At 34.3% G+C, this 14,620-nt stretch overlaps 1 protein-coding gene across 1 annotated transcript in view; it reads right to left on the bottom strand.

The window, feature by feature from the left end:
• The window catches only part of crtc2 (CREB regulated transcription coactivator 2), a 23,431-nt gene extending 11,396 nt beyond the window's left edge, over positions 1-12,035 (bottom strand). Inside the window, exons 1-9 of the mRNA XM_056479966.1 lie at positions 11,730-12,035; positions 8,477-8,578; positions 7,027-7,119; positions 6,701-6,762; positions 6,464-6,532; positions 5,257-5,357; positions 4,932-5,002; positions 4,810-4,853; positions 2,560-2,759 (exon numbers count right to left, since the gene is read on the bottom strand). Of these exons, the coding sequence (XP_056335941.1) occupies positions 2,560-2,759; positions 4,810-4,853; positions 4,932-5,002; positions 5,257-5,357; positions 6,464-6,532; positions 6,701-6,762; positions 7,027-7,119; positions 8,477-8,578; positions 11,730-11,909 (922 nt within the window). The 5' untranslated portion in view covers positions 11,910-12,035. The remainder of the gene's footprint in view (positions 1-2,559; positions 2,760-4,809; positions 4,854-4,931; positions 5,003-5,256; positions 5,358-6,463; positions 6,533-6,700; positions 6,763-7,026; positions 7,120-8,476; positions 8,579-11,729) is intronic.
• Positions 12,036-14,620: the final 2,585 nt, after the last annotated feature.

Raw genomic sequence — 14,620 nt, 5'->3', positions numbered from 1 at the left:
TATAATGTGCATACAATGTGGACAATTTTTTATTAAACATTTTATTATTAATAATAAAACAATTATTATAGTTTTATTATTCTTTAAATAAATAAATGCTGCCCTTTACCTTTCTGTAGGCACTTTACATTAATACAATGAAATACAATTATAATTGGGAGTCCAGAGCAGTGCTTTCTTACCATATCTTTATATAACATATACCAATATAAATGATAATATTAAACAATAATAATTATATTTAAATAATAATAATTATTATATATTTGTCTTAGCTTCAGTATTTACTTTGTTTTGTTTTTCTATTTCTATTATTTTTTAGTTTTTCGTTAAAGAAAGGAAAATTTAGAAAGAATCAACACTTTAAAAATGGCAAAAAATACTGAGCAACTAAATATGTTAAATACATATTAAATGTGGAAATAAAACTACTCAATACTTTACTTAAAATAAATAAATGCAGGCATTTCTCTGTGTGTTACCACTTTACATTAAAGCTGCAGTGGGTGATTGTCTTCAGAAACATGCTGTGTTGTGCTGGTTGAAAGTCTCTTCTCACTCCAATAGTAATGATTAAGTGAATGATCTAAATATATTTATATGTATTTCTATATTCTGGGTGAGCCATAAGCCAATTAAAATGTCCAATTTCCAGAAATATCCAATTAAAACTTGTTGGGCCACAATTCCCATAATTCTGATAAGTAGCCCAAACTGTCTGTCAACAAATGTAGTACATCAGTGCACCCGTTGGACACAAGCGACAGCAGTACAAAGCAAATGTTCAATCAAAACTTTTTAAAATCCTGAATCAATGTTGGAGTTAGTTTTGCACGCTGGAGGAAGGACGACACCATGGCTGAAGTATTTCTTTTAGACAGGTAATGTTCTGTTTTAAAAATATTTTAGTCACGCAAAGCTGATGTAGATTCTGTTGTTTAGTTTAACAACCAAACATCAGTAAATAGCGCTAATCCGCCTAGCCTGCTTTACTGAGGTGAAGATGGTTTTATTTTCACATTGCTTCATTTCTGAACAATGACAACCTTTGATGTGCTCCCTATATTGTTTACCATGCTGCTCTGAAATAGCATGCAAGTATGGCTCGCCGGCCAACCACTAAGCAAACAGTTGTCGCTTCAGGACAAAGCGTGTGAGAGAGTGAGACCAGCGATGTTTGCATGCATGAAATATTGTACATTATGACAAGTTTTTCTTGCTAACTACATAACTGAAAACGTGCTAGATATAATACAGTTTTTTTGTTTGGAATTGTAGTATTAATTATTTTTAGGGGTTTTCAGCTTTTTAATTGATAGGACAGTAGATAGTATTGACAGGAAATTGTAGGGAACAGAAAGAGGGGAAGGATCAGCATAGGACCACGAGGCGGGAACAGAGCATGTGTCGACGCGATAACTACTACACCACTTGCGACGACTTGGAATTGTAGTATTACTAACTGGTGAATGACATGATCTAGTGGGTCTCTGTCATCTTTAATGTGCACGTTCTTGGTTTCAGGAGGCGTGGTTTTGGATGGTAGGGAAGGGATTGTATTTGAAAGATATTATGCTAACAGATAGCATTTAGGCAGATTACCTACTGCACCTTTTATACAATGAATGTCAAAATTGGAAGTCCAGAGCGGTGCTTGCTTACTTACTATTTATTTTTATTATATTTATATATCAAATACCAATCAAATATACTTTCTTATTAATAATAATAATAAATTATTATTGTTTTTAAAAATAAATATATATATATTAATAATTTATATATAATATATATGACTGTCAAAGTTAACGCTTCAAAATAGTATCAAGCTGATATTACAAATGATGAAAGTCTGGAAATAAAAACATTAAAATATAACTTTATATTCAACACAAAGAGATTCTGGCAACACTTTACAATAAGGTTGTTCTAGCTAATGCATTTACTAATATGAACAAACAATGAACAATACATTTACTACAGTATTTGTTCATGTTAGTAAACGAAAATGCAGTTGTTCATGGTTTGTTCATGTTAACTCACTGTGCATTAACTCAAGTTAAGAATGAATTTGGACTTTAATAGTGCATTAGTAAATGTTGAATTATGATGAATAAATGCTGTACAAGTATTGTTCATACGTAGTTCATGTTAGTAATGCATTAACTAATGAACCTTATTGCAAATGCCATGCGTCGCTGGCTTGGTGCTGTATATGTGTGTGTGTGAGTGTGTGTATGTGTGTGTGTGTGTGTATATGTATGTGTGTGAATGAGAGAGACCGTCGCAGATCTCAAATACGAACAAGACAAACATGTGACCGCGAACCTAAGGTTGCGTATACGGTATTCAGTTTCAGAACGGTTTAGGTACAAGCCAACAGTTTGGTGTCGCTGTCTGAGCCTTATAGCAAATATAGTGGAATTTACATATTTTCAGCTTTAAGTAGTTTTTTGTCTCATAGTATAAATTAAATTTAACATAAAATATACAATTTCCAAAGAGTCAAAACCCCTCTGCATTCATGTAATTGAAACAATGGCAGCTCGTGAAACACACCTGGTAAGCTGAAGTCCGTCATGATGTCTGGGTGTGCAGAAGTGCTGTGCAGAGGATCCGCTCCCCTCTGGGGCTCAGACTCTTGTCCGGCAGGCAGTGGTGAAGGCAGATGAAGACTGGAGAGATCTGGAAGAGAACCGCTCGTACTGAGAGCCGACGGGATGGGGAGAGAAGAGACCTGTTGATCGGCTGTTGGGAGACTGCAGGAGAAACAGCAAAAAAAAGACTCATTATAGAAGAAAAACTATCAGCTTAAAGTTTATATGAACCGAAAGCTGCGACTTGTTTTTTTTTTGTATTGTGACACAGTTTCTGAGAAACAAAATATTAAATGAGAAAACAGTAGGCGTGGCTTGTTTTTTCTACTGCGAGCTGATTGGATGTAGTAAAGTAGGCATTTCATTCAGAAAGTTCGAGAAAAGGGTTTAGCGGGAGTTATTACAACCTAACAGACACCTCCCCCTCAGCATTTCTGTTTGTTCTCAAAAATGTTAGCCCCACCCAATACCTCGAAACATCTGAAAATTTAACTGAAAGCAAAAAGGAAATGCATTTTCAGATTTAATTTTAGATTACAAGGACAAACTATTTTTTTCCTTAATAATAACATGCACAGATGAATTGTTCACCACAAAACTGACAATGTGAGCTAACAAAATCATATGGTCAGTTTTATTTTCATTTGTACTCGGGACGCCCTGATGTGCTACTGCACCATATGTCGGCGCACTAACCACTAGGCTACTGCGCCGACTTTTCATTTGTACTTTAAAGGTGCAGTATTGGCACCTAGGGATTGACACCTAGAGGTCGAACTAGGTATTATGGTCCAAATTCAAAATATTAGACATTTTTTCCCATCTGCCCCTATGTATATTTATAATTAATATAATTATAATTCATTTATAAATAATAATATTTTATGCAATATAGTCATGCATATTTATATTTCTATACACAAAAATATACACACTACTGACAAATTTATTTTGCAAATATGAACTTTTATTTTGGACTTAGTTTGACAGCACTAATAGTAATTGAATTGTTTGCAAAATCAAAACCACCTCATGTGTATTTTTATAACTATGAATCTGCGACTCATTTCGGAGGTTGCTTCTGATGCATTTTCGGCTGCGCTTGCAAACATTGAGGCAGCCTTCAAGATCGAAATGAAATATGCTGTGTTTATCACTAATGCAAGCCGAAGTGATAAATTATAACTGGTAGGGGGCTGGTTATAGAGACCAAAAAAGACATACATTCCCATAGGGAGCGCACATTTTTAAAGGAGAATAACTGACTTTAGCATTGTTTTTCTGATATCCAAGTACAGTGCTCGGCATATACGGGTACACCCCCCCACAAATCTCTCATTTAAATTAATATTTTCTATAGGTTGCTTTACAATATTATATTTGTGCAAATACATTAGTTTAGTCAGTACTAAAGCAAAATCTGGAGCTAATCTAACAAAATAACTTACAATAATGGTTCAAAAATTAGTAGCGCAAATTTATATGCTAGGGAAAAATGTTAAAAACAAATTTTTAAAAATAGCAAAAATCAAGAGAAACAAAAAATATTTAAAATTTTGTTGAAATTTTTAAGTTTGTAATTTTGTTTTACAATATTTTGCATGAATTTAAATGTATTATCTATCCATTTACAAAGACGTTCTGTGATTAAAATATTAATAAATATATCTGATTAATAAATCTGTTTTGTTTAAATGCACCAATATATATTACCCATATTTACGTTTAATTTATGTTTAATTTAACATCTTTACCCATATTTATGTGTTTAAACAACACATATTTTACATAAATTCAGAAAGCGCTAAACTGAACATGAATTTAAGCACGTGATTATTCATGTGTACTTCACATTAAACCGTGGAATGGCTTCAGAACATTTAGGATATAATAGACCTGCATGACAACTTTCTAGTGCCTTATACCTTCGTTGCTTTTATTGGCTTATAAATTACACAGAATTGCGCATGCGCAAGATCTGATTTGGATCGGTACCAGCTGGCCGATACTTAATCCAGCAAAAATATGCAATATCGAACCGATATCCGATCAAAGTATCAAGATCAGTGCATCCCTAGGGTGTACTCTATTATGCTTAGCACTGTATGTTCACTGAGCATCTTTTGTACATATCTGCAAACAAAACATGGTTTTGAAGAGTCAAAACTGCACATTCAACACTGATAATGATGAAGACTGAATAAGAACTTACTGAACAACAGGCGCTTCAAATCCTGATGAGGTCATGGAGGATAACTGTAAGTGAAGATTATTATGAAAAAGATTATTATGTAGCAGTATATCATTCTGATGTCAATGAGCCAGAAGACAAACCTTCTTGAATTTGGGAGATTGTGTTTCCTCCTGGATATTTTCTTCAATCAGTGGAGCAGGATGTGTAAAACCTAAAAGAAGTGCATTTTTTTTATTAATTTTGTCTTACAAAAATATTGTAAAACAGAAAAATCAATAATAAATATTTTATCAATTTTAAATAAATTAATTCCTACAGTATTGTACAATAATACAGTCGGACACTCGAAAAACTTGATGGAAATGCACATACAGTAGTTCAAATCTGGCATTTAAAATGTTTTGTAAACTTTGAAAAGATTCACTTTATGTTAGGAAAGAAACAGAAATAAACCGTTAAACTCACCACAGTGTCTGGTTTGGGGATTTAGGGTTTGTGTAGATTTCGGGTGGCCGTGCAGTTGGGTGTTTCGCACACTGGTGTGGAGGGCAGAGTCCGAATTGGTTCTGAGAAAAATGAACAAGAGATATAAACAGTGTGATCTGGGACTCTTTCAGAGGGAGAATCATTCATTCATTCATTTTCTTTTCGGAATAGTCCCTTTATTAATCCGGGGTCACCACAGCGGAAAGAACCGCCAACTTATCCAGCATATGTTTTACACAGCGGATGCCCTTCCAGCTGCAACCCATCACTGGGAAACAGCCAAACACTCTCATTGACACACATACACTACGGACAATTTAGCCAACCCAATTCACATATAGCCTATAGTGAGGGAAACCGGAGCACGCGGAGAAAACCCACACTAGCAAGGGGAGAACATGCAAACTCCACACACACAGAAATGCCAACTGACCCAGCCGAGGCTCGAACCAGCGACCTACTTGCTGTGAGGTGATCGTGCTACCCACTGCTTCACCAGACATGAACATTATTGAGCATGTCTGGGGTAAGATGTAGGAGAAGGCATTGAAGATGAATCCACAGACTCTTGATGAACTGCAGGAATGCTTTCTTTGCCATTCCAGATGACTTTATTAATAAGTTATTTGAGTCATTACAGAGATGTATGGATGCAGTCCTCCAAGCTAATGGGAGTCATACACAATATTCATTCTTTTTCCACTGCACCATGACTTTATATTCTATACTCTACATTATTTCTGTTAAGTGATGAGACTTTTGTCTAAGCAAAGTCAGACTTTACTCTCCTAATTAAATCATTAAAAACCAAGGCTTGATCATATTTTATTTTAGTAAAATAAGTGTAATCTAGAGGCTTTTGCCTTTCATATAAGCCACTTCTGATACCAAATGATCAACTTGAAGTCAAATTATTATTTGTTGTTCCAAAAACTTGGATAGTATATAATCCCAACTCAAAATTGCATATCCTGCGATGTGACTATTGTAGACACACATATTGCGATATTGATGCTGAAACAATATATTGTGCAGCCCCTAAGCACATTGACCATTTCATCAGCTATGAAATGTGCTATATAAATAAATTTGCTTTGCAAATTTCTGAGATCAATGGGAGCCACTAAAAAACATAGTACATGCACTTGAGCTGATCTTGATCTAAACACAAAAGGATTGAGTTTACCTGTTTAGAGCCGTCAGAGGAAGACGGACCATCTGGCTCTTTTCAGTGGCAGAGCAACTGGACCAGTTTCTGGATACACACAAGCAGCATTTAATTAATGTACTGGCAGAAACAAAAGCTCAAGATGTTTATCTATCGATCGGCAACTTCAGTGTGAAAATTAAAACCATGTGAATGTTTTATAACCTGAACATCATGATTGTGGCAGATTTGAGCACGTTTTATTTAAAGTCTTACCTTCTCCAGGCTGGAGCTCGAGGAGGAGAGAGGTGTGAAGAGAGATATGGAGCGCTATCAAACTGTAAATGTTAAGTTAAGGCTTCAAAAGAAAAAATAATCCAGAAATCCTTTTAACCAATCCAGTTTATAAGAAATCTGCAATTGTTAAATTCACTGCACTTAAGTACAGAACATTGACATATTATTATTATTATTCAGAAAGAATTTCATTGTTTCCTAATACTCAGCAAGGCTGCATTTATTTGATCATAATTACAGTAAATGTGCAGTAATATTGTGAAATAATGGTTTCTGTTATTAATTATTATTTTAACAGTGGATACGTGTCTCCTGTAAGGCCTGCTGAGAGGACTGGGCTGGACGTCTCTGTATTCTTCATCGGCCTCCAGAAGCTGCTGGGTGAGGCAACTTGGGTACTGTAAGCAGCAAGAAAAAGTGTATAAAACAATTATTTTAATATAAATAAATTGTTTGATATCTTCAAAGCTAAAAAAATAAAATAAAATCCTCACATAGAAAAAAACCCATCCTCTTTTAATTTCCGGCTTTATCTAAAGGTAGTGAGTTTACAGTATTTTACAGTATTTCAATGTAAAGGTGCTGTGAATTATATTTAAATGTGACTTACAATAATATATAATGCATTTAATGAATAAAATTACATAATTCTGAAATTCAATTTAGACAAGTGTAAAAAATTAAGCATTTTACATTTTTACATACATTTTATTTGAGTGTTCATAATTATATCCAACTTTAAATAGCCATTTAAATATTTGGGCTTTCTTAATTCCAATATGTATAGTAATTTGCAAGTATAAAAGTATATTTTATGCACTATTTATTTATCTTTAAAAATGTTTTAATTAAATGCATTTAAAGACAAGCCCACAATTTGTGCAGTAAAGCATTGTTTAATTAAAAAACTAATATATAACCAAAGAAAAAACATTTCCTCTGTACCCCTGTAAAGGGATATTCAACCCAAAAATTACAATTCTGTCATCATTTACTCACCCTTCACTTGTTTCAAACCTTTATGAGTTTTTCTTCTGTTTAACAAAAAATAAATAAATAAAAAATCTATCTATCTATCTATCTATCTATCTATCTATCTATCTATCTATCTATCTATCTATCTATCTATCTATCTATCTATCTATCTATCTATCTATCTCTAGATAGATAGATAGATAGATAGATAGATAGATAGATAGATAGATAGATAGATAGATAGATAGATAGATAGATAGATAGATAGATAGATAGATAGATAGATAGATAGAGAAGAATGTTGAAAACCGGTAACCATTGACTTCCATAGTATTTGCTTATCCTAAATCAATAGTTACAGGTTTTCAACATTCTTCAAAATATCTTCTTTTGTGTTCAGCAGAACAAATAAACTCATAAAGGATAAAGGTTTCAGGAAATAGTGAATACATTTTAAATTTGGCCGAAGTATAACTTTAAAGGGATAGTTCACTCAAAAATTGGCCATTTTCTCATCATTTATTCATTCCTCCATTTGTTCCAAACCTGTTTTCAATTCCTTCTTCTGTTAAACACAAAGGAAGACATACTGACAAATGAAACAACCATTGACTTCCTACTATGGCTGTCAAATGGCTTTTTTTTTTCATTTTCAGAATATCCTGAATATCTTCAGAACAAACTCATAACCGTTTTGAACCACTTAATGCAGGTAAATGTTGAGGAAATTTTCATTTTTGAGTGAACTGTCCCTTTAATAAATAAATCAAAATCCCACACCTGTGTCTCTGTGGAGCATCTTGACATCTGATTGACGTTTGGTAGGGATCCTCCATAATATGGCACCAGGTCTCTGGTTTGCCGAACTCTCTCAGCTTCAACCTGCGAAGGGAATAAATGGCCATAGGTCAGATTAACAGTGGTTCAACACAAACCTCACAGCCTGCTCTACCCTCAGGGGAACAAACGCCTGTTGCATCATAATTTAAAGCAGAAACGGTACCTGAGATTTACAAATCCCTCAGCTTCAGCCTGCAACACTGATGTAAAACAGACCCGCGATGAGTGACAGACAAAGTGCTATTTTATGTACGTACATAATCCATGAGGAGCTGCTGATTCACAATCCATATACAGGTTGTAAAATATTTAACCTATTTATCTGTGACTGCAATTTGAGAGGTCTAGAAAACTACTGTAGCTACCCTTTTTTAAAATACAGATACTGTAAATTATAAATTAAGGTATAGCTCATCCAATAATGAACATTAGCTGTTAATTCACCCTCAAGCCATCTAAGATGTAGATGTTTTTGTTCTTCAGTAGATTATTAAAGAAGATTTTCTTTTAACGGAAACTGTGATCATTGTTGACTCATACAATGCAAGTCAACCGTACTTTGCATTTCGAGAGTCAAAAAACATATAAAGTGCTCAGCATATACGAGTACACCCCCCACAAATCTCTCATTTAAACTAATATTTTCTATAGCAGTGTTTCCCAACCCTGTTCCTGAAGGCACACCAACAGTACACATTTTCAATCTCTCTCTATTCAAATACGCCTGAATCAAATCATCAGAACATTAGAAGAGACTTGAAAACCTGAAATGAATGGTTCAGATAAGGGAGACATCCAAAAGATGTACTGTTGGTGTGCCTTCAGGAACAGGGTTGGGAAACACTGTTCTATAGGATGCTTTACAATATTACATTTGTGCATATACATTAGACTAGTCAGTACTGAAGCCGACTCTGGAGCTAATCTAACAAAATACCTTATTATAATGGTTTAAAATTAGTAGCCCAAGTTTATATGTTAGGGAAAAATATTAAATCAAACTTTCAAAAATAGCAAAAATCAAGAGACACAAAATATGTAACATTTTGTAATATTTTGCATGAATTTAAATGTTTTATATTTCCATTTCTAAAGATGTTCTGTGACTAAAATATTGTTTTAATAAATATATCTGTTTAATAAATATGTTTTGCTCAAATGCACTAATAAATATTATCCATATTTACTGAGAAATGGATAAAAATATTAATTTTCAAAATGAGGTGTACTCATATATGCTGAGCACTTTACATGCAAAAAAAAATTAACACCTGTGGCTCCTGACAATATATTGAGGCCTTATGAAGCAAAATGATCAGTCTGTGCATGAAACTGAACTCATTCATTCATTCATTTTCGGCTTAGTCCCTTTATTAATCTGGGGTCGCCACAGGGGAATGAACCGCCAACTTATCCAGCACATGTTTTAGGCAGCGGATGCCCTTCCAGCTGCAACCCAACACTGGGAAACGAAACTGAACTCTATTTACAATATTACTATTATTACAGGCTGTTGTAATTTATAAACATGCTCATGACCATTTGAAGAGGCTTTGGATTAAAGGTAATAATGTGGTAAATTATGTTAATTTCTTGCACTGATCTATCTATTTGCTTCATAAGAGCTCAATGTATTGTCAGAGTATTAATTCACAGTATTTAGTTTTTTTTTTCTACTTTGACTTTAAAAATACTGATAATGCTGTTGATTTGCAATAAATTAATCACCAAAGTTTCAGATAATTTTTTTATATTCTAATGTAGAAAAATAAAAGTCACCTACACTACATCTTAGATGGCCTGAGGGTGAGAAAATAATCTTTTGTTATGCATCCGTCTCACATAAGTCACATAAGACATAATAAGTAAACACACAGAGACACTGAGACACTTTTAAAAAGTAACTGATTGATTCACATTCGACTTTTTTAGAGCTCAAAGTAGTGTTGCTTTAAAAAGAACCAAATCAAAATAATAATAATAATAATAATAATTATAATAATAATAATAAGTAAGATGAAAATATTTAATTAAATATGAATTAATCTGTGGATTATCTTTTCTTTTCCCCTACATTTGCCTGATTATTACATTTTTTAAACTTTCAGCTGGATCTTAAAGACCATCTATGTTTTTTTTTTTTTTTTTTTTTTGCTTTTTTATTGCAATAACAACAGACAATTACAATCAAAATACAGCAGATTAAATTACAATACAAACAATACAGATATTACTTTTTTGCAACTAGAAAAATATGACAATTATGAAGAAGTATAGCAAAGAGAAACACAGCGAGAAGGAAAAAAGAATGAACAAAAAATTATATTCAAAAAAATTAAAAGAGAATTGGCACATGAAAAAATAATACAAATTAATGCCAAATATTAAATAAAGCACATGTTTTAGAAGTTTTATTTGCTTACTTGTTATTTAAAGCTTTATATTTTTTTAACCTTTAGCTGTTAAAACTCTGACCAAATACACTACTTAGTAGGCATGGGACAATAACTGGTTTCAAGGTTACCGCGGTTTGGAAAAGTCAAGGATTTAATATCGCTAAAATGTTCTGTTATACCGTTTTCAAGGTATATGGAAGGTTTTTTTAATGTATTTTTTATGTGTTGTAAAGAAATCTGTGTTTTTGAAACTAATGAAGAGAGCAGTCAATGATTTATTTTCACTATTTAGCCTGTCATGTTTACTGTTCAAAAATATTATAACTGTTTCTTAAAATAAATTGTGTTCAATTGGGATTTTTTTTTACCCAGACATTTGAAAAATAATTATTTTAGAGCAGTAATCATAATACCGTGATATTTTAATCAGAGGTTATCATACCGTTAGAAAATTATACCGGCCCATGCCTACTACTTAGTACAGAATAGTAATACTGATGTAAATAAATACGTTCAAAAGGGGGTGATACAAGTTACTCTACCCTTTCCCTTTTTATTATAAACCTTTTTTCCTTCTTGGTTGGATGTTTCTGAAACACTGCTTCCTAAGAAAAGCCAATAGCTGTATCTAAAACTGACCGGTTGTCACAAATCAATACACTTACCAGGCAAACAACAACATTCAGAAGTTTAAACAGTCCTTTAAGCTTCGAAAACATTACAAAAAAAATAACCCTGGTAAAAATATCCGTCAACTGTGGTAAAATGTGACATGTTCTGTACTGAGCTGGACTCACCCTGATGGAAGTAATGTCCATCATAACCTCTCGAAAAGCTGCGGTTTCTTCAGCCTGTCGCTGGTTGTGCAGGGCGATTTTCTCGCTGAATTTGCGCGGATTGCAGCTTCCAGGCGGCGGTCCGGCTCCGGGCCCCTGTCCGTGTGCTATTTCCCCGAGGCCAGCGCCTGACAAATGCATTATTCCGTCAAACGAGAAAAAGTAAAGCTGGCTGACACGGCCAGAGTTCGGTAAGTGACCCAAGAAAGCAAGACTTTTGACAACGACGAGAGGTGCATTGTGGGTAATGGAGTCCTGAAGGCTGTAGTAAACACCGTTGCCAAGCTCATTCGTTATCTGTGCAGCGCACACGCCCAGCTACTGCCGAGAAGAGAAAAAACAACACGGGTCTTTTGGGAAACGTAGTTTATGCTAATTTAACGACGGTTGTACCTTTTAAAAAAGTTAAAATACGATTGTTGAAATTATAACAGTGAAATGTTGTTATGCAGCTAAAATAATTGAAATGTTTTGTTTAAAAATTACTTTAATAAAAAATGTTGGTCATATTATTTCAATTTATACATTCAACAGGTGGATTCACAAAAAAAAAGATTGACCATCATTTACTGATGCTTTTAAAAGCTCTAAAATACAATATTTGTTTTTGAAATGTAATCAGAGCTTTAGATAAAAACAAATATTTGTACATTTTACTCAAATAAATCCAGTACATCCAAACAAAGTGAGATTTTTTTGTTCGATTTAAAAATGTATTACTAAAAGAATAACAATCCATTTATTGAGGACGAAACCTGCAAAAACAATAAATAAATAAGTACTCAAATATTTAAATCCATAAATTTCTGCATAAATAAAATAATAAATACATATGCAAATAAATAAATACATATATATATAAATCCACAAATTCCTGCATAAATAAATATATAAGGGCAGCATAGTGGTGCAGTGTGTAGCACAATTGCCTCACAGCAAGAAGGTTGCTGGTTTGAGCCTCGGCTGGGTCAGTTGGCATTTCTGTGCGGAGTTTGCATGTTCTCCCTGTGTTGGCGTGGGTTTCCTCCGGGTGCTCCAGTTTCCTCCACAGTCCAAAGACATGTGGTATAGGTGAATTGGGAAGGCTAAACTGGCCGTATGTGTGTGAATGAGTGTGTATGGATGTTTCCCAGTGATGGGTTGCAACTGAAAGGGCATCCGCTGTGTAAAACATTTGCTGGATAAGTTGGCGGTTCATTCCACTGTGGTGGCCCTGGAATAATAAAGGGACTAAGCCAAAAAGAAAATGAATGAATTAATGAATAAATATATAAATGGGGCAACGCAGTGGCGCTGTCTCCTCACAGCAAGAAGGTCGCTGGTTCGAGCCTCGGCTGGGTCAGTTGGCGTTTTTGTGTGGAGTTTGCACGTTCTCCCTGCATTCGCGTGGGTTTCCTCTGGGTGCTCCAGTTTCCCCCACAGTCCAAAGACATGTGGTACAGGTGAATTGGGTAAGCTAAATTGTCCATAGTGTTTGTATGTGTGCGAAAAAGTGTGTATGGGTTTCCCAGTGATGGGTTGCAGCTGGAAGGGCATCCGCTGCATAAAACATATGCTGGATATACGCTCTGAAATTCCTGCTCCCCGTCAAGGACACCTGTTGGACTATACAGGCTTACGCACACACACACACAGATACACAGCACGACACTTCCTGGCCCCAATCCAACGCCTTCGTATGCTTTCACCCACTGGAGAGGGTGGGCGGGTCTGTGACCAGCGCCTCCATGGCTGCAGGACCTGATGGCTGCCCGCCCTTACCGGACTATTTCCACACCCCCTGTTCCCATCCCCTGTGGCAATGTTATGTCTTGTCGGTGTGTTTTTGTGCTAGATTGCTGGGGCTTTTTCTTATCCCTGATCTCACATTGCTCTAACTTAAGAGCAAGGTGAGAGGGACTTTTTTTTTGCCTCTTTTTCCTGACTGTATTTTATTTCCTGTTCCACCTCCTGTGACCTGTCTTCCCTGGAGTTGTGATGTCTGTGCACGGTCGGGGGGTTCCATTTACCTGCATTTCGTTGCCTTGTACTTGTACATGTGTGATGACAATAAATTGAATCTAATCTAATCTAATAAGTTGGCGGTTCATTCCGCTGTGGCGACCCCAGATTAATAAAGGGACTAAGCCGAAAAGAAAATGAATGAATGAATAAATATATAAATAATTAATAGTGCAGGCAGGTAAATAATTAAATAAATTACACCAATGTGTATACGAAAATGCTAACCAACCTGCACCCTTTCAAATGTTTAGTCATTCATTCATTCTCATAAGCATGTTGACCTGTGGGAAAGCAAATACGGAACTACATTCAAGAAATGAGTAAGTGTTGGGAGGGGGGATAAACTTTCAGTTTAGCATTTTCATATTCCCACTACATTCGTTTAATTTATTTTTATTATTTAATAATTAATTATTTAGATATTTATTTATGAAGGAATTTGTGATTTTTTATATACATTTATTTATTTGCATATTTATTTATTTATTATTTTATTTATGCATGAATTTATCGATTTATTTACTAATTTATCTATATATTTGCGTATTTATTTATTTATTGTTTTTGCAAGTTTCGTCCTCGATAAATCTGTTTTAATACTAACTAATTTTAATACTTGTTAATAATTGTTTATTAGTTTGATTTACACCCTGGCCATGGAAGATAAATCAGAGAACATTTTTCTTTCCATATCAAATACATATATACACACTTTTTTCACGATTTCATAATAATCACACAAAAAAACATAACGTTCTTGAAGGACTACAAAACGATTCTTTATAAAACTACAATTCCTACGTACCGTCATCAAGTGACGTCTGTTTGAAAGCCTGTGTCGATTTACT

The sequence above is a fragment of the Danio aesculapii genome, chromosome 19 (assembly GCF_903798145.1).
Source record: "Danio aesculapii chromosome 19, fDanAes4.1, whole genome shotgun sequence".
In the NCBI taxonomy this organism is placed as follows: Eukaryota; Metazoa; Chordata; class Actinopteri; order Cypriniformes; family Danionidae; genus Danio; species Danio aesculapii.
Note: the sequence above shows the minus strand (reverse complement) of the source record. Positions and strands in the feature narration are given on the sequence as shown.